Genomic DNA, 22,331 nt, shown 5'->3' with positions numbered 1-22,331 from the left:
TTGATTGACTTGAGTTCGACTCTAAAAATAATTCTAAAATTTTGCTTAAACTTGATTGGAATAAAAATGTTAAAATTCGACTTTGCCCAACCAAATTAATTTTTTTATATAAAAAATTAAAAATATAATACATCAAAAATACTAAAAACATTAAACTTAATACTTACAAACAAATTTAAAAATACTTATATTTAAATAACACTAAGATAAGAATAACTTAACAAGCAAATACTTCTAAAATAGTAACAAAACTAACAATAAAACAAGAATTACACAATATCAAACAATAAAAACAAAATAATAATAATAATAATAAAAAGTAGCAACACAGGTAAAAACAAAAAAAAACCAAATTTTTTTATCTATTTGCAAATTCGGGCTGGGCCAAAAATGCCTTAGACAATGCACGACTCATTTTTAAATAAACCTTACTTTTTACCCAAATCCTCTCGCTTGCGGACCTTCGACCCAACCCATGGATAAAATAGCTAAATTCCAACTAACAATTGGAATAGATGTAGATGTGAATTTACATCAGCTTTGGCAGGAAGGAAGAAGAGCATGAATCTGAGGAAGATAATCAACTCAATGATCAAACTTTGAGGATGTAGTGATGACAAAAATATTTGGTTCCCTAGTTTGATTCAGCAACTTCATTATTTAGACAAGAAAAGAAACACAAAGGCAGATTTCATATCATAGTATTTATTTTGAAATATCCATGGATTTAAAGTAGGAAATTCATGTAAAAGATGAGGTTGAAGTTTACATTAGAGAAATGGAATATTTATGTATCTAGGTCAACAAAACCATTGAACAAAAGAAGAGAGAGATTCACCTAAACTATTATGAACTACAGCAAAACCCACGCTTCCAAACAAAAATATATGCTTACTTAAACTTCATAAAAAAACAAATCCTAGAGATTCCTTGTGCTCCACTAGCACTCCATATTTCATTTGCCATATCAATCAATCAATCAATCGTACCATTTCTTTGTTTCTTTTGGAGCCCCACTTCACCTTGCATTGTTGGGAACCCACTGCTTTGATACAAGAAGCACCAGGCTAATTGAAAATCACCACCGTCTATGAATCTCACTGACCGGCGATTGATCTGAGTATATAAGTTCTGGCTTGCTGCAACTCATGTATCAATCATGTCAGGGCTTGTGGATCTTGAAGCCGAAAACTCGTGGGATGTAGTTTTGAGTTGGCTTTTGAGGCTTTAAGTGCCCATATGTCATCAGAAATAGATGTGGAAATGTTGTACCGAAATATGCTCCGTCGATATCTTTGTTTATGTCAAGGAAATTAAGCGGTAAAACAAAGTAATACAACCATGATCTGGTAACAGGAAATAATAGAAAGAACTGAAATATCATCCCAATGATCGATTCCTAACTGCGCAGAAGACAAAAAAGAAAAATGGAGACCTCTTACAAGCCCAACAACATCATGGAAGGGCGTTTGTGAACATAGACTAACTTCTATGCCAAAACTGATAGCAGGAAGGTATGAGATTCATGAGCACGGGCACAGGGTACCCTTAGCATCTACTAACTTCGTAATGTTGTTCATCCAAAAAACGACTTAAAAACCGTAAGGTTCTACAAAATCCTATTGAGTTCATAATCTTTGAGATGGAACAAGGGACTGTATTCACAATGCATAAATAAAGGAAGACCAAAAGCATAACATCATCAAACATAGATGGAAGACAAAAACTAACATAGGAAAGAATCTACCGAAATGCATAATAATACCAATTCAAATAGTAATGAATAAAATTAGCAAAAAGAATCCCAAACATCATATTAATCCTCTAGGATAAAAGAGTTTTTTTTATCAATGTTGATCCAAGAGATCCTATTTATTTATGCATGAAATGTTTATATTATATGTGCAAAGAATTAAGTAGTTTTATACGCCAAAGTAGATAGAAAACTTAATACACAAAGACAAGGTGCATTATCCAACATGCAAGTATGATTAGTTTCGGGTAGCTTACCTAGAAAGAAGTTGTTTAATCTTTACAGGATGTGTTTCATATGTCTCAAGCCTAATATAGGAGAAAAACCAAACAAAGAAAAAGCCAAAGATGAAATGGTAAGGATACTGCCTTGATACTTGGATCGAGGGTAATATATATCTTCACATTTTGGGCAGTAGATTTTCACAGTACTCGAGCGAGGAATATCTGATTGACCAACTGGAAGACAAGGTTGTCCACAGCAGCAAACTCTCGGGCATCTTCCAAAGTCATAGTTTTTGTACTTCTCCAACTGAAATAGAAATTTCAAAGTAGAGTTTTGTAAACAAGATATGAAGTTAACCGAAAGAAAAAGAAAAAAATGACAGTGATTATTACCATAGCAGACATTCCCTTGCTAGTTAATATGTAACGGACATGTATAAGACCATACAACATCTCAGCAGCTGATTCAACCAATTCATTTTGTTCTTCGGTGAACATATCGCCTATAAAACCAAAACGCATCTACTTAATAGTAGGAATCAACACACAACGATGTTGGTTGAGTAGAAATGATGTAGGAGCCATACATTAAAAAATGGGACAAGAAAAAATCATTGATATGCAAAAGCACAGCAAACAGACACAAACAATGACGTCGATGCTAAACAACATTAAAAACAAAAGCAAGTGCCTAAATGTAGATATAAACATTGTAAATGCAAACACATGGTAGGAAATGCTTCAAACCACAAGGCTTACTATCATTTGCAATATGGACCTTGAGGAAATACCAAATCATCTCCATGACTTACCATGAGAAGATTCAATGTCCAAAATCAAATCAAGTGCATAATCATAATACGGAACTTGATGGCTCAACCCACAAAGATTAAAGTCATCTTGGATGTATTCATCATCAACTTCACAGAAAAACTCATTGCCTCGCAAATTGCAAAACCACGAGATCCAAGATGTGTCATCTCCATCGGAACCGCTAACATCCGATTCTTCAGTGTCCGTTTCAGATTCCTCTGCAACCAAAGGACAAGAACTTCACATTAAATTACTTGCATACTGATCACAATTAGCTTATGTAAAAACATTCCAAGAAGGAAACTTATAACTAAGAATAATAATTAGCTTAGAAAAAAACTGGTACTAGGATTTATCTTTTATGCACAAAATTTTGCTTATATACAAATTAGACACACATATAAATAATAATACAGCCCACTTACAAACACCTCTAAGCCAAGATCTCAAACATTTCGCTTTCACAATGCAAATTGCAAATACCCAAGACGTATCAGCTTAAATAATTCAAAAAAAAAAAGCTCAAAACCCAGATCTTGCTAAAGAAAATGAATTGGAAAAATAAAACAATCCAATGGGCTATAAAGTAAAAGAAAGAAAACAACAGATAAACCAACTAACCATCGGAACATTGGGCTTTAGAAAGAGCCGTAGAACGCGAATCGCGATGATCGAGCTGAGATTTGCCAGTGGAAGTTGAAGGCAAAGAGGATCTCTCTTTGTCTTTGCCGTTCAAGCCTCTCGAAGTGCACGGCGATAACTTCTCTAGATGCTTATCCAAAGAAGCGACTAGGCGCTTCCGATCGATTAGCTCCGATTTCGATGAACCTATTCCTCGATCTCTATGACTATACATGATTTCTTTTTCCTCTTTTGCACCTCAAGAATTTCAAAAAAAGGTGCGAACTTTATTTTTCACTGTCAATGGAAGGACAAAAAATTCAAGCTTTTTGGAGATGGATCGGGTTGAGAGAGAAACCCTAGAATTGGGAATTTGGGGGGGTTTTGTGGGGATTGAGGATGACACGACGACGTTTAAACGAACTACACTTCAAGGATAGCTCGCCTCTCTGTGTCTCTCTTGTCGTTGCTGGTGGCTTTACTTGCTGCTCTCTCTTTTTCTTTTATTTTTTCTTTTTAATTTCTTTTTTTTTTCTCGGGATATTTTTTTTCTTGGATTCGTATGGCCCAAACCCATACTCAAGCCTCTTGTGAATTTTTTTGCATTAAATCTTTAAATTTTGTAAGGTAAAAAGTCCTCTCAGGTCCCTTTTAATTTCAAAATTAGGAAAATTGGTCCCTCTGACAAAAAGAGCAATTTAGTTCTGTTAATTTCAGAAATGAGCAGCTAAAACTTATTTGAAGAAATGGTTGAAGGTTTTGCTTGAGATTTGGATGACACAAATTGAAAACAATTAATCATATGTAAGAAATTGGCACATATTTTTTATTAGGGATAATATAATTTTTGGTCCTTGAACTTGATAAGTAGGTCTATTTTGATACTTGAACTTTTTTGTATCCATTTTGGTACTTAAATTTGGTAACTAAATTCATTTTGGTTCCTAAAACATAAAATTTTAATGATGTAGCATTCTGAGATTGTGCCACATCATCACTTGAAAATTTAAAAAAATTATATAAATTTTCAGGTGTTGATGTGGTACAATCTTAAACTGTCACATATAATGTTCTAATAATTGGACCAGTGGTTAAACTGATCAACCCATTGTTTCCTGATTCAACCAGTTTGATTGGTTCAACTACTAAACCAACAATAATTAAATAAATAATTAAAATAATTCAATCGATTCAACCCCTTTGTTTGGACCAATATATCGGTCGGTTCTCAATCCGACCAACCAATTTAGTTATGTTCCAAAAACATTGCTCATATTATGAAATCTTAACAAAATCTGTAACAGCCTAATTTTTAGTGGTGTCGGAACAGTGATTTGAGATCACTAAATTCGACAAATGAGAAGTAAATATTATTAATTCAGTGAGTATAAGTTAAACGTGAAGTTAGGAAAAATTTTGAAATAGTGAATAGTGTACTAAAAAATATATATATATTAAAATAATTAGAATCGAAAACGAATTATCGAGATCTCAGGAATTTTAAATCAAGCCATAAATATTTTTATAAATATTTATGGAGTGTTAATAAGTTAGTATTAAAGTTTCGTCAAGAAATTTTAAAGTACTGATAGCTAATTGAACAAAAAGGACTAAATTGTATCAAATGCAAAATTGTGGGAAATGATTAAATAGCTTAAATGATAAAAGAAAGAGGGTTTAAAAGGAAAATAGACCCAAGGTATATTTGGGCTGGACGGCAAGGGCATGAAATCAGCAAGAAAATAAGGAGAATTAAGGGCAAAATTAGAAAATTGCAAAATTTACTTAATAAAGCTAGGACTAAAGTGGAATTATCTAGATTTCTCTTTATTTTTCTGCATTCTCATCAGCAAAAACACCATGGAAGAGTTCCCTTAAGCTGGGTTTTCATATTTTTACTGCAATTAAGTTCAATTCTTGATTATTTCTTGAAATTTTTGTATTTTTGTTACTTTTACAACTAGGTCCACATGTTGAATTCATTAGTTTTTGATTCTATGAAAGAAATTGAAAGTTTATATGAATATGTTTTGGAAGTATATGATGATTTAGGATGGAATTAGAGCTTTAAATTGTTTATATACTGATTTTATTGAAAGAATTGAATAGAAAGTGAATGTTTGGGACCTAAATTGTAAAAGAGTTTGAAGTTAGAGTTTTATGTGGAAATTCTGAATTTCAGTAGTTATGAAATAACTTATAATGTCTAGGAAAAGTATTAATTGAGAAAATTAGCTTAATTAAGGGGTTAATTGAGCAAGGACTGAATTGTATGAGCTGTGAAATTTGGGGCAAAATGAAAATCAACATTTTGCACTAAAACAGTTTTGGACAGTAGCAATAGTCTAAATTTGAAAAATCACCAAAAATTTTAGAAATCGGATTAGAGAATGAATAAAAAATAAAATTAAAGCTTATTGAGTCTAGTTTCTTATAGAAGAAACGGTGTAAGCAATGGAATTGTAAATCATGATATATAATAAGTTTTGTGAGATAATGTCAGAATGATTTCGGGTTCCCCTGTTCTGACTTTGGAAAATCATCAAAAATTGGATAAAAATAATTATGGGCTTAAACTTATATTTTTAGAATCCTGAGTGAGTCTATTTTCAAAGAAATAAACGGGAACATCATTCAAATTCTGTACTAGGAGATAATTAATTTTTAGTGAAGAAGGGTCGGAGCTGTTAGACAGCAGAACATGGGAAAATTTAAAGAATAAACTGCACTTATTAGCTAAACCAAAAATTTTGAAAATTTTATGGTAAGAAGATATATGAGTCTAGTTTCATGGAAAATTAGAGGATCTTAATTTGGAGTTCCATAGCTCCAGATATAAATAATTTAGTGACTATGATACGGATGGATAGCTTTGAATATACATATAAGTCAATAGTGAAATTATTGATAATGTTACTTGTAAGCATGATATATACATTAAGGATGTGGAATGGAGAGGAGGAGGAGAAAAATATATATGAATATTCAGTAGCATGGCTAATTTGCATGTTTTGAGCTTAGGGACTAAATTGAATAAAAGTAAAACTTTAGGGTGTAATTTTGTAAAAATGTCAAAAATGACTAAATTGAAGGGAATTATCTAAATTAATAAATTGAATGAAATTATCAATTTAAGATTGGGTGAAATTTGGGAAAATGGTAAATTACCAATATGCCCCTAAATCTTGGTATTTCTACAATTTAGTCAGGTAGGTTCGTATATCTTGAATGAGCATGTAAATATGACAATTTAAATATTGTATCGTATTATATATGATGTTTGAATTGAATATATGAAACAGGATGTTACATGAAACACGAAAATGAATACTAAATAATCTAAATTAATTGAAATTATTCTGAAAATCTCGGTAATGCCTCGTATCCTATCCCGGTCTCAGGTACGGGTATGGGGTATTACAAAATCCAAGTTCAGGAAACTAAAATGGATCTAATTGCCAAATTTAGATGCCAAAGTGAATAAAAAAATAGAGACATCAAAGTAGACCTAGTTATCAAGTTCAAATGTCAAATATTATATTATCTCTTTTTATTATTAGTATTTTTTCTTTTCCACATATAAATTGATAGAAAAATTAATGCCTCACTTTCGAAATTAGCAAGATTTTTTTACTAGTTTTTTATTAGAAAATTATCTAATTCATTTAGAATGTTTAGTTATATGATATATAAATGTCGATTGAATATTAGTTCTTTAGTACTAATATTATTAAAATTTTAATGCAAATACATTGCATACGAAAATATATTTTGATTATTTTTCTGAATGTAAATTATAATTAAGGTTATTAAATTATTATTAAGTTTACGTTTTGGTCACTCAAATTTAATAAGTTATAAAATAGTCATTGAACTATTCGAACGTTCTCATTTAAGTTACTAAGTTGTTAAAATCATGTTATATGGCCTTTTTTGTTTACACTATCTACACCAACTGAAAGCTCTCTTTCTCTTCTATAATTCTTTTTTTTTTCACAAAACAACTTTAAACATCATGAATCTAATATCTAATACTGACCGTCAAATCGGCTTTAATCTAAGGTACGTTGTTATACTCGTTGATGGATACTGATCAACCGTATCGATCATTGGATAATCGCTTGGAGCTCGCTAATCGAACTTAAAACAAGAAAACCTAATAACCCACTAAAAAAACTTTTGAATAGTTTAGTAATTTAAATAAAAACTTTGAATAGTTCTTTAATTATTTTATAACTTTATAAAGTTGAATGACTAAATCATAAAATTATTAATAATTTAATATATTTTTAAGTGTAGTTTACTCTATTAAAAAATGTTTGACACTTCATCATGTATGGATTGAGTGAATAATGCATGTAAGGATAGAGCCATGTTAGGCAATTATATAGCAAAAAGGAAAAGAAAGGAATATATATATATATATATATATAAAAGGAGGAAGGAAGGAAGAAAGGAAAAGATGAAAATATTTTTATAATAATATTAATTATAAAATAAGGGTATTGTAGTAATTTCATAATTAAATTGATATTAAGTTAATTTATGATACCAACTCAATCAACCACTTTATATATAGTATAGATATCATCGTATATCATGGAATCAATTATTTGTAGTTACTTTGAAAGTCTTATAATTAATTGACTTAAATTACATTAGAGGTTATACAACTATGGTCAATATTTTTTACTACTCAATTATAAAAAGTTTTAAATTAGTAACTCAACTTATTGAGTTCATTTTTTGGTCCTTTTCCGTTAATTGCCGTTAAGGCTTGGATGGAAGGATAACATGATGGTTTTAAAATTGGTATAATAATATATTTTGCCCTTAATAATTACACCTTTTATCAATTTTGTTATGATTATAAAGAAATTAACCCTCAACGTTTATAAATTATCTTAATTTGGTTCTAATTCTAATAAAATCAACAAATTTAACCCTCAGCTTTTATGTATTGTATCAATTTAGTCATAATTTTATATTACTAATTTAAAAATTATATTAAAATATTTAAAATATATATTATATTAATATTTATATTATATTAAATAAAAATAATTATATTAATATTAAAATATATATATCCTTCCCCTCCCTCTCCCCATCACTTTTTTTTTTTAATATTAATATGATTATGTTTATTTAATATTAATATAAAATTATGACTAAATTAATATAATATCTAAAATTTAAGACTAAATTTATTGACTTAATTAAAAGTAATACTAAATTAAAATAATTTATAAATGTTGAGCACTAATTTCTTTATATTCAATACCAAACTAATAAAATATATAATTATTAAGAATTAAATATATTATTATATCAATTTTAAAATTATCACGTCATCTTTCCGTTCAAACATTAATAGCAGGTAACGAAATGAACCCAAAAAACAATTTAGAACTTTTTTAATACGTATCCACCACCACCGGTTTCCAGAAGATGAACAGTCGATATCGAAGTGCAAAAGCCCTTGGCATATTGTTGCTTCAATTGCATGTGACTTTATGGGAACCCAAACTTATAAAGCATGTTTATTTTAAGATTTGTAATTGTTTTTTAATAATATCATATTTTAAATTTAAATTTAAATCTTTTCTTTAAAAATATTATAAATTTTACCACTATATCCTACATTTATTCACTTCAATTAAAAAAATGGAAGGCGAAAAAAGTAAAGGCAAAGTTATGAAAAAGTTTGTATAAACTTTATTGCCAACTAATTATACCACTGTGATGTTGGAGCTCAACAACAAGGTTGTGGACAAAACAATCCTCATCGCTACCACCAAGGTTGCCAATTCATTCATGCTAGATGTTTAAAGTGGAAAATGTTTAAAGTGGAAAAGATTGTATGAAACAGTGATATCACGTCATTTATATTATTTTTTTAATAGTTTAATATTACATCAATATTTTTTTCTTAAAAAAATAAAATCCGAATAAAAATTCTGATATTTAAGATTAAATTGCTGATGTGACTTTAAATTATTGATAATAGATAATATCCCTATTTCATACAATCCTTTCTCATTTAAAACATTATCAATTATTTTCATACAATCCAACAAGAATTGTCTTTAAGTCGTTAAGGTTTTGACGCTTTGTTGCATTGACTTTTTATTTCATAGATTTGTAAATTTTAGTAATAGATGTTAGTAGGGTGAATTTAGAATTTTTTAAGATAAATTTAAATTATAAATGTTTTTGAAAGGTTAAATTAAAATTTATTATGGATTACTTATGGTTTTATATTTTACCATATATATAAATTTATAGTTCAATAGTTTATAGAAGGATAGTGTGATTGGCTTTAATAGAATTTTAGGTTTGGACCTAATTCAAAAATGAGTCTAAAATTTTATTCAAATTTAACTCGAATAAAAATGTTAAAATTTGAACCCAGTCGATTCGATCTGCCAGTATTAATTTTTGTTAATATTATTATTTTATATAATTTTTAAAAATTATATGTAATACATCAAATACACTAAAAACATTAAAATAAATATTTTCCAACAAATTGAAAATAAATTTTAAAAAATATTTATATTTAAATAACACTAAAGTATGTGCAACTTAACAAGCAAATACCTCTAAAATAGTAGTAAAATTAACAATAAAATATAATTTATACAATATCCAAATAATAACAATAAAATAGTAGCAATATAATAACGAAACGACGCCAAAACAGTGACAAACAAGCAACAAAAAGCAACAAATTTTTCCCAAATTCGGGTAGGGCCAAGTCCAGGCCAAAAAAAGCTTATTCGAGACCCAACTCGTTTAGAAAATAAGCCTCATTTTTTTTTTACCCAAACCCATTTTTCGGACTTATATTTTTGTCTAAACTTTCTCACTTTTTGGACGAACCTTCGGGCCTAGCCAGGTGGCCCATGATCAAATCTATTGCAAGCTACCATTAGTGTGTCTATATATAATTTTAAAATCTCAAAAAATAAAAGAAAAATGTCAAATGAAATTTTCTCACAGAAATTCTCATAAACCTGAGTTTTCTATTAGAGTGAAGAGTCGTTTATAAAGTTCTAATATATCATTTAGTATTGAATTTTATAATTTTTTTCTAATGTGATATGTATGTTTTTTTTCCAATTTAATTTTGTATTTGAAAAAGTTATATATTTTGGTAACCATTGGTAAAATTGTTAATTTTTAGTGTTTAATCCGGACTTTAAATTGATTTGATGAAAGCTGATTGTTAATATTATTAAGTTCTAATTTTTCATGATTTTGTTAATAGAATATATTTAGTGATAATTGTTAATCTATTTAATTTGTCAAATATAATCCGATGTACTTGATTTAATACAAATTTTAGGGTAGATTTGATGAAAATTAATTGATGGCATTATTAGCTAATTATGATTTTTTATCAACTCATCTCTAAAACTTCAAATATCAAAATGTATAACTTTTGTCAAATACAAGTATTGCATTGAATAAAAAAATACAACTACGACATTAAAAGAAAATGTCAAACTCGAGTTCTATGTATTAGAGATTTTCATGGTTCGGGTTGGGTTGGATATAAGCATGATATTAACATGCTTTAAGCTTGCCTAAGCTCAGCCCGAAATATGAGTTTAAAATTTTGTCCAAACCTGCCTATATTTGCAGAAGGCTAACCCAAGCCTATTTTAGACACACCCATATTATTTTTTTTAAATATTTATATTATATTAATAAATTTATAATTTTTTATATAGTCATCTTAACTTTATTTTAATGTTTACATTGGAATAGTATTATATATTTATTTTTTTAATGTGTTCTAAATTATATAATATATAAAATAATATAATATAAAGTATTATAAACGTAAAAATGGACTGTGCCGAGCTTGAGCCTTGAATGTTTAAACCCATTTTAAATGGATCTAATATTTTTACCTAAACTCATTTTTCAGACCTAATATTTTTACTCAAATATTTCTAAATTTAAAACAGACCTTTACACCTAAATAGATAACTCATGAACAGGTATAGCATGAATTAAACCTTTGGAATAATATTATTGGCTATAGTAGAACTATTAGAGAACATAGTGAATATGATTACGTGACTATCACTATAATTTAACTTTTGACTTCTTCTTTTTTTTACATAATTAGCTGACATAGCACTACTCTAATGAGCACAATTTACTTTACATTATTGAGTCAATGATGATGATCACTATAATTTAACTTTTAATATATTTATTTTTTCTTCAGTTGATGCTTGCTGCTGTTTCACTCCCCAAAAAGGGTAGAAAGTTCTACACTTTTCTGTTCATTTCAATTTCATCATTTTATTTTCAATTTCCAATCAATCTTCAACATTTTTCAACTTTAATTTCCATAAATTTCCACCTCATCAGCGACGAGATTTTAGTCTCGTGATTATGTCCCTAAATACCAATTAAAAATTAAAAATTGCATTTAGACTCCTTTTTCATAAAATGGGAACATTGCACTTTACTCCCTTTACTTTTTCATTTTATTCAACTGCTCATTTCAATACATATTCATATCACATTCATAAAAAAATATTTCTTCAAATTTCACCCTTTTCTCAAAATAGTAAATTTACACTTTTAGTCTTTCATCTTTAAAAAAAATACAATTTAGTCCCTACTAAATTTCATTATTCATACTTTCTCCCCCAATACTTAATTCACCTTTTAAATATTTATCCTTTCTCAAATACTACAATTTTAGGGTATTACAACTTAGATTTGAACATTCAAAATCTGAGTTCGACCTATTTTAAGGTTCTAATATATTATACTATATAAACATTAAAAAATATCAATATACTAAAATATATAAATTTTAATAAATGAAAAAATATAAATTTATTAAATTGAAAATGAAAATATTATAAATATTTTAAAAAAATTAAAAATATGTACAGGGATAAAATAATTTTAAGTTAACTATTTATAAATATAAGTGAGTTTGAACAAAATTTTTGTGACAGCCCTAATTTGACCCTAGTTGGAAAGTGGTTTCGAGACCACAAAATTGAGTCACAAAAATAATTAGATGTTATATTCTGTACTTATTGTATGTGGAATTTGTATGTGTGAATATTTTGTGCCTTTATTTTATCGATTAGGTATTAATTTATAAGGAAGGACTCATGTGATAAGATTTGAAAATGTGATAGGTGAATTTCGAAGTGGCCTATTAATGCATGAATTATTGACATGGGGGACTTGCATGTCAAATGGACCACTTTTAATGTAGTGGCCGCCAAGGTGATGGGTAATAGATAATATATGCATTTTAGCATTATAATAGTTAGTGGGTGATGGGCATTTCATGTCTTGTATATTAAAGAATTAAATGTTTAATGGATTAATATTATGAAATATGAATTTTTATTAAAAGAAAAGGGTGATAAAAATAAAGTTGGCTCATATTTTCTTCTTCCATTGCCGTACCTAAAGAAAGAAAAAGAAGAAATTGAAAAAGAAGAAATTGAAGTTAAGGCATTTGGTCACCTTTAAGTTGATTAAGAAGCTCTTGAATATTTGGTGCCTAGGGGAAAAGTTTCTAAGAAGTTTGGCCATGCATGTAACTAGATTGAGGTATGTTTGATATTATTCTTTGAGATTCATGTATATTTTAAGTTGTAAGTTTGAAATCTACCTAGCCATGGTTCAGATTTTGTTATTTGATGGAGATGATATTCGGCCATGAATGTTACATTCTTGGTTGGTATTTTGATGTCTTTGGTGATGAGGTATGAAGATGGTTGATTTTGAGTGTTTAATAAAAAGGATACATGAATTGTTGTTAAATAATGGTCGAATGTAGCATGATTAAAGATGTGAATAAATTGAAGTTAAAGAGGTTGTCAATGAAAAATATGAGTTGGATGAGTATGCATGTGCATTAGATGCTAAGGGGAAAAATCGGCTAACATGTTGTGTGTATTATGGCCGAATGTGAACTTTGACAATATTGAGTAATGTTTGTGCTTTAAAATGAGGAAATGGAGATTATGCTTAAGTGAATTTATAGGTAAGTGATGATTGATTTGTGATATGCATGTTTAAATAACATGCATGCAAGGTATGTGTGAAAAAAAAATGATTTGGTAATAAATCTACTTGGGACAGCAGCAGTAACGTGATTTTGGAAAATCACTATAAATTGTGGGAGATGAGTTAGAAGCATAATAAATTATGTAATTAAATAAATGAGTCTAATTTCTTATAAAAGAAACCGTGTAAGCAAAAGAATTTCCGATAATGAGATATTTGAAGTGATGTGGAACAGGGTCAGAATGACTTCTAGATCCTCTGTTCTTTTTTTATAAAATCATTATAAATTGTACAAAAATGGTTATAAGATGAAGTTTATATGATTAGACTCCTTAATTAGACTAGTTTCAAATGAAATAAACGGAAACATATTTTGAATTCTGTACAATGAGAAATTTGATTCGTAGTGAAGAGTGGTCAGATTAGTCCAACAGTGAAACAGGGAAACTTTAAGAAAAATCTGGTATTGATTGGCCAAACCAAAAATTCTGAAAATTTTATGGATAGAATATATATGAGTCTAATTTCAGGGAAAATTAACGGCAATTGATTTTGGAGTTTCTTAGCTCCAATTATAAATGATTTAGTGACTGTTGCTCAGGAAGACAGCTTACAGTGAAATTATGATTATGTGGTAAACATTGACAAAAAATTGTTAATGAGTTGCTTATTGATTTCTTATAAGCTTACTATGATCTGTATGTGTGAAAGTCGAATATATATATATTATATATTCTGAAAGTGATGCTTGAATAGTCGAATAATGACTAAGTTTAAAATTCGGATAAGGGAAAAGAGAAAGTAATCGAATAGCCGTTGTAATCGTTCGACAACATTCGAGGTAAGTTCTTAAGTGTTTAAGCTTGATTCCTTTTTATATGCCTAAGAGTTAAATTAATATGGCAAAGAGAATGTAAATTTTATTTAGTTAATGTGCCGAATATGTAATGATTTAAGGCTATAAGCCGATTATGGCTATTATGTTTAAGTTGAATTGAATTTGGAAATTTGATGCACTAAATGAGTGTTACAATGAATAAACTATGCCGTATATGTGCTGGTAGAGATATCACGATTTGTGATTATTAAATATCTAAAGGAAACCATGATGTGTATAAAATTATTTTTATTAGTCCTTTCTGGTAGCCGAATGTGGCTTGGTACTAAAGTGATTGATGTGAATCGAACATATAAGAAATGGTTTCATGTTTATGTTCAACTATGAGACCTTGTGTTAAATCGACAATCGATTTCGTTCTATACATTAAGTTGGTCAGGCATGCGATATGTACTTATGCATGTTAAATCGATTGAAATTGAATCATGAATGTGAATTGAGAAGCATAGGTGAAAATGCCTATGTCATATATGTGAGTAAGGATAAAATCATCGTAAATTATCGATAAGGATGGGCTATGTGCGGAACCATCTTATAATTGCTAATTTGAATAGTTGCGTACAAATCAGTGAGCAAGATGTATTGTATTGATATGATGCTTCAGTGAAAATATACATATGTTCTTTGTGTTGAATGAATATTAAATTAAAGTTATGAGCCGTATGTGACTAGCATATCTAGTCGAATTTGATACTATCAAATGATGTACTAAGATATGTGTTCCAATGTGGAAATTAAACCCTATGTGGTTGAAAGGATGAAAATCTTTGTTCATAGATATCTATTTCAGTTATACATGATTGAAGTGTAAGTTATGAAAGTGGGAAAGAACAGGTGAATTGTCTATCGAAATATGATATTCTAAGCTTGGGCTTAGCAGGCTATAATGCCGGTGAGACGATATCGGGCTTTGAGCCTAGCAGAGCTATAATGCTTGAAATGAAATGTTATGTGAGTTCGGTGTTCCTTGTAAGATAGGGATTTAGCGAATGTTAAAGATGAAATGATAGTGTATTGTATCATGCTTATTGGCCTAATGGTAAGTATAACATGTTGGTAAATATGCAATGTGCTTTTATAATCGATTGATAAGTTTGAAATGAATGTGAGTGAAATGTTATGCATAAGCTATCAAATGCTAAGTGTGAAAATGAGATGAAAGAAAAGTATTTGAGATGTGTTAATATATGATTAAATATGCATGATATTTGATGTGTATCCGGGCTTAAAGACCCGCAGACTTCGTGCTTTGGTAATATATTCGGGTTAAATCCGTGAGGCTTCGTCTTTGTAATATATCCGGTTAAATCCCGCAGCTTCGTCTTTGGTAATATATTCGCTTAAAGACCCGCAGCTTTGTCTTTGGTATTATATCCGGTTAAATCCCGCAGCTTCATCTTTGTAATATATCCGGTTAAATCCGCAGCTTCGTCTTTGTAATATATCTGGTTAAATCCATGAGCCTAATCTTCGGTATTATATTCAGGCCTTTGAGCCTAGCAAGCTATTATGTCGGTGAGATACTATTCGGGCCTTTGAGCCTAGTAGGCTATAATGCCGGTGACATGATATCGAGCCTTGAGCCTAGCAAGCGAAATGCCAGTGAATGAATAAAAGTCTAAGGTTAAGGCACCTCATGTTAGATTGACAAATGAATACATTCAATACGTTAAGAGGGCCAGGTACGCATTATGTACTCATATGTGAGTTTGATTTGAATTGAATCATAAGTGTGATGTGATACATATGTGAATAAATGTTATAACTATATCTATGATCATGATACACTTGGTCGGGGTGTGAAAGTATGTGAAAGTATTTGATTTAATTATGTTATATGAATTCAGATTAAGTGTGATAAGAATGTTGAACGTGCATTATGTGCTTATGTATATTCGACCAGATGGCAATATACCTAGAATATGGCCTATTGAGAAATTGAATAATCGAAGTCTAACTGCGTTTATTTGTTTGCTTAAAACTTACTAAGCTTATAAAAGCTTACTCCGCTATTACATTCCTCTGTTTTATAGATTGTTGACTCCAGTTACCTGCTCGGGTTGGAGTTCGCCGGAGATATTATCACATCGTCGAGCTCACGCTATTGGTGTAAGTAAATCCTAGTATTTCGAGTCTATGGCATGTATAGGGTTTTAATGTTGAGTATGTGATATTATAATTTAGCCAAATGTGTTGGCTTGTATTGATAATGTAGTACCCCTCGCCCGCATCCGACGTCGGGACGGGGTTCGAGGTGCTACCTGACTTTTACTAACACTTCCATACTAAACAGGGCCATGAAATCTCAAATAATTAAAAACTTTTCTTTTCACATGCAATCTGTCCCTTATGCGAGCTTACGAGGCCCAATACATGCATTCGGGGCGGTTCGGGACCCAATCGAGAACTCATGAAAAACTTAGAAAAATCTCTTGCGTTAAGGCTTCACACGCCCATGTGCTCGGTAGTGTGGCGAAAATAGGCTAATTATCAAGCCTTTTGTCACTCTCACACCACATGCATAGATACATACTTATCCAATAACATACAACGTGGCATAAATGAGCTCTTAAACATCTACAAACATGTTATGCTCAAGTTATTTTCTTATGCAATAAATATTATAGAATTTGCCCATATCATTACCACATACTAGACATAACTATCATTACTTCACAAACCATTCATGAAGCATTATTAACTATTTACCAATCACTTAATCCTGCATTAGTTACTATCTCATCAATGAATCTCAATTCAATCTCTAGGCATACATGTTGTAAGCCACATCACAAGAGATAATAACATACATGCATAAGAATAATCATATGGGCCCATAATGTCATTAGCCGACATAGGCTAATTTACATGACTAATACTACCTTAATAACAAGCCAACGCCTTTGGCTAAATCATAATATTACATACTCACATTAAAACCCTATACATGCCATAGACTCAATCACTTGAGTTTACTTACTCGATAACGTTAACTCGATAGGGTGATAATATCTCGACGGCCTCCAACCCGAGCTAACCTGGAAACTCTAGAAAACATGGGAAAGAAGGGGTAAGCTTTAGCTTAGTAAGTTCATATGAAAACAATAAGCAACTCATTAACTTGTTTTATCAATGTTTACAACATATTTTCAAGTTCACTACAAGCTGTCTTTCTGAGCAACGGTCACTAAATTATTTATATCTGGAGCTACGAAACTCCGAATTAAGTTCCGTTAATTTTCTCTAAAACTAGACTCATTTATATTTCTTTCATAAAATTTCCAGAATTTTTGGTTGGGCCATTTAGTACAGTTTATTAGTTAAAGTCTCCCCTGTTTCAGGGTACGACTACTCTGACCCCTGTGCACTACGAACCGAATTTCTCCCTGTACAAAATTCAAACGACCATGGCGTTTATTTTCCCTAAAAATAGACTTAATAAGGAATCCATTCATGTAAGGTATGACTCTTAATAATATTTGTACAATTTATGGTGAATTTTTAAAGTCAGAACAGGGGATCTCGAGTTCATTCAGACCCTGTTTCACAAGAATTCAAATATCACACAATATAGAATTCTTTTTCTTCCCTTGTTTCTTTCTTGTGAAAATAGACTCATTAAGCTTTAATCCCATATTTTATTCTGCCTCTAACTCATTTTCCACTATTTTTAGTGTATTTTCAAATTTACACTACTGCAGTAACTCAAATCTGTCAAGGCTAAATTACTCATTCATGATCATTGTTCATAATATTAATACAACACCATTTTATCCATCATGGTAAGAACACATTTTATGCATCATAGATCATCACATATCAAGGCATTCTCATAGGATTAGTATACATACTTGCACAACTCGTAACATAACTCGAGTGCATACTCACCAATGACTTACCTCATTGAGACCATCATTAACTCTTTCCTTGGATTGCCCGTTGAACACTTGGAATACTAATTAGATACTCGGAAAAGCCTTTGCACATAAGTGCTTCAATTGTAGCTAAAGCTACCTCATATCTCATGACATTTCAATGCTCACTCTCGAGCTAGTTATCTAGACTCATAATTCCTAGTGACATGTCACTCGTATCCTATTCTATTCCTAAGGTTCAAACGGGATATTTCCTCGTCTATTAAGGCTTTGTCTTATCATATTTCTATTAATTACATACACATTAATATCTGTACAATTCATGTAATGATAACATTTAAATACATGTATAGCATGGTATTGTTTACATACTGAACTTACCTCGATACCACAAATGTGAAAAGGACATACTCGTCCATAAATCGATTTCTTTCCGTTCTAGGTCCAAGTCTCAATTTTCATCATCTATAACATCACATTTAGCCTACCAATCAGTCACAATATTCATATGGGTCTAAAAATCATATTTTACAAATTTTCATTTTGACCCTAAACTTTTGCATATTTGCACTTTTGCCCCAATGCTCGTAAATTAATTTTTATTCAATTTCTATAAGGTTTAAGACATGTTGAACATTTTTCTCTTCTATGGCAACTCCAAATTTTCACTAATTCACACACTTATGACCAATTTGTAACTTTCACAATTTAACCCCTTTTGACATTTTTACCGAAATTCATTGAATAAAACTCATATTTAACACATCAAACATTCATTATCCACTATAAATCATCAAAGCACAACCATATCATGAATGGGTAAATTTTAAACTCTAATTTCTCTTCAATCAATTGGTAGAAATAGAAAATTCAAGCTTCGGGATCTCAAAATACGAAAATCATTAAAAACGGGACAAAAACCGTACCTATATAAGCCATAAAAGCTTGGCGAATGGAGCTCATCCATGGCTGCTATTTTCTGTTCTTTCCACGGTTGAAGAAGAAAGAATGAAAAAAATGATAGCTTTTATCATTTGTCTTATTAGGTTATTTTAATTAATTTACAAAATTACCCTTTTATTTCAACCAAATTTCAAAAATACCAAACAAATATCCATTCACTAACTTATTAAAGGAATAATTATCACATAAGGACTTTCAATTTAAAACTCATAACAATTAGGCACCTCATAAATAAAGAACTCAACTTTTGCACTTTTTACAATTTAGTCCTTTTGACTAAATTGAGTGCTCAAACGTCAAAATTTTCGAATGAAATTTTTACGAAATATTTTCATAAATTTATAGACTATAAAAATATAATAAAAATATTTTTTTTCGTCGGGTTTGTGGTCCCAAAACCACTGTTCCGACTAGACCCAAAATCGGGCTGTTACAGATAAAGTGTTTTGGCCATGCGAATTGGCCTATGTTGGCTAGTGATGTTTTGGGCCTCGTAAGCCCATATATGGGACAGATTACATATGAAAAGAAAAGTTTTAAATTGACTGAAATTTTTCGGCACGGTTTTTATGTGATTGGCTGAGTTTAAGTCGGGTAACACCTCGAACCCTGTTCCGGTAAGGGATACGGGCGAGGGGTGTTACAATTTTAAACCTATATTTCAAGCTGAACTAATCTTACTATAGTCACCTCTATTACCTCTTCTTTTGAAATCTACATGCAAGTTTGAGAGCCACCTAAAGATGAACGAAGCACAACCTTGTTTTTATATCAATATACATGCAATAATGTGGGTGAAGGAAATACCTAATTGGGCATAATAGAGTAGGCCAAACTTAAATCATAAAAATTCACCAAACTCTACTTTAACTCAAGTATTTTTAAAATATCAATTAAAGATAAAAATAAGTATAATTTTTAGTTAAATTTTATTATCGGTTGTTGTATTATGTTATGTGTAGTTTGTGGATTTAATCTTTATATATTAATTTAGTTAATGTCAATAATGTATTTATCGAATTAATCGATTTTAATCTCTTTTCAAAATTTAAATTTTCAGTCTTGACTTGAAGGATAACAATTAAATCCATTTGGTTAAGTTTTGCTCTTAGTTATGTACCATATGTAAAAGTTGTAGATTTAGTCCATATTCTTTAAATTGATTATTCTTTGTATTTATACTTATCAAATTTTAAAATTTTAATATTGATACAAATGATAGCCCTTAAGTACATTAACTAACTTTTTTAGTAATATGTGAAAATAACAAATTGCTATAAAATTACGCATGCGATAATATGTTTATTGCATGAAATTTTGGAAACAATAGAACTTAATGAATTTAATAGTTATCTTTTTGTCATAATTGAAATTTTGAATTTTGAAAAATGCAGAGTTTAAAAATGATCAAATTAAAATTCAAGGATTAAATACACAACGTACACATAGTATAGAGACTAAAAGTGTAATTTAACCGAACTCATCAATTAAGTTTGTTTGGTTAAAAAAAACTTATGTTATGTTTGGTTGAAGTATTATTTTTTCCACATGTTTTAATCATTGGTTAGCTATAAACTAATCACAATTGGTAATTTTCGATCACTTATATGGCCTGTTTGTGGAAAAATATGATTTTTTTTGCTTATTTTGAAAATGTCTTATTTTTTACAATAATTTTTACTCATCTTTATAAAATTGTACTAATTATCATTATTATTATTATTTTGGACGTAAAGAGGTTTATTTCATATAACAACAGTCATTACAAATAGAGCAAACATTGGCATTTAGCCTAAGACAATGGTTCCCAATAACCAAGATACCCAACATAAGCGATCAACCCTTTTAAAAGCATAAAAAGAGGAGGAATCATCACCAATCATTTATGCTTCAGCCATTATCGAAAAATATTAGTATGTATGATCTTTGTTATTGAACAACCTCCGTTTTCACTAAAGACCTTGCTTACAAGGAAAAAAATAGTGAAGCACGAGATAGAGTCAAGCATCCTCAATTGCCAATTGGGACACATAGTAAGAGAGCGGAGGCTGAGAGCCATCCCAAACCGATCAGAATCAACCATCGATAACATTTAACCTTGATTAGCAACCAAACAGTGGCTTAAGCGGTAAAGATCTTGGATCTAGCGAAAAACAAAACAACAAAGCAATATATGAAGGCTTTTGGCACCGCCATCCATCCACCATCCGAAAGTCACAACAAAAAACTCTCACTTAAAGTGGAGGACATCACCAACACCGAAACACTGCACTGATCCCTCCTTAACAAAAGGCCCCTCAAAAAAAGAGAAACGAGCCACAAAAGCTCAAACAAGGCCCCCAAAAGAGGTTATTAAACTGAGAGGAAGCATAAAAAAGACATAAGGAAAAAGTGAGGGACAACCAACCACTGGTGGCACGTGGTTGACAATCTAAAGCAAGCATAGGTGGAAAGAGCCGGAGCGGCACTTACGGTTTCAAAGAAAACAAAGAGTTTTAAGTTCTATGTTAGTAGTACCTCATTGAACTATCTTTTTTTTCTTGGCAAGTCTTGTAATTCTTCTTCTTTATTTTATTTATTTTTTTGGTAGAAAAGACACAAGTTCAAGGATCTAGTTATAATAAGGTTGATGGGAGCCTATATTAACTATTGCTTGATGAGCATCTTCTTCAAATAAAGATTGAGTATGATCAAGCGGGTCTTCAAAAGCCGATAACCTATTAAGATTACTAGGAACAACTTTAGCCATGTAATCTGCCAGTCTATATCATGCTCTTGTGGGACATGCTAAAACTTAAGTTGTCAGTCTTGCTTGCATAAATCACGTATTAAACTAAGTTCAGAAATATTATTACCAACCACATAACTATTCCCAAATATATCAATCAACGGTGCATTATCGCTTTCGGTCACAACCTTGTGAAATCATTTCTTTCAAACTAGAGTGAGTCATTCATATATAGCTCGTGTTTCAATCTGAAAAATGTCAAATACACCGACCTTGATAGCACAACCAAACCGACAACCTCCTATTGAATTTTAAAGAATATCACCAATAGCAACATTAGAGTGCTGCAACAAAAGTGCGCCATTCGTATTAAACTTCACCCATTCTTCCT

General features: G+C 30.3%; 1 protein-coding gene across 1 annotated transcript; it reads right to left on the bottom strand.

Annotated features, from left to right (window-relative positions):
* Positions 1-704: 704 nt before the first annotated feature.
* On the bottom strand, positions 705-3,991 carry LOC108460833 (casein kinase II subunit beta-1-like). The gene is made up of 5 exons (XM_017760506.2): positions 3,412-3,991; positions 2,790-3,008; positions 2,371-2,480; positions 2,119-2,284; positions 705-1,293 (listed from the first exon to the last, which is right to left on the bottom strand). Exons 1-5 carry the CDS (start codon positions 3,644-3,646, stop codon positions 1,163-1,165), a joined length of 861 nt encoding a protein of 286 aa, XP_017615995.1. The 5' UTR covers positions 3,647-3,991; the 3' UTR covers positions 705-1,162.
* Positions 3,992-22,331: the final 18,340 nt, after the last annotated feature.

This window comes from Gossypium arboreum, chromosome 8 (assembly GCF_025698485.1).
Source record: "Gossypium arboreum isolate Shixiya-1 chromosome 8, ASM2569848v2, whole genome shotgun sequence".
Lineage (NCBI taxonomy): Eukaryota > Viridiplantae > Streptophyta > Magnoliopsida > Malvales > Malvaceae > Gossypium > Gossypium arboreum.
This window is presented reverse-complemented; position numbering and strand designations above follow the sequence as displayed.

Bases quoted from the DNA above. Each gene is read 5' to 3' on its own strand.
- LOC108460833 (XM_017760506.2), bottom strand. From the start codon at position 3,646: ATGTATAGTCATAGAGATCGAGGAATAGGTTCATCGAAATCGGAGCTA. The intron at 3,009-3,411 runs GTTAGTTGGTTT...CTTTGGTTGCAG, and splicing joins TAAAGCCCAATGTTCCGATG to AGGAATCTGAAACGGACACT. The intron at 1,294-2,118 runs GTATCCTTACCA...ACATAAACAAAG, and splicing joins TCGATCCAAGTATCAAGGCA to ATATCGACGGAGCATATTTC.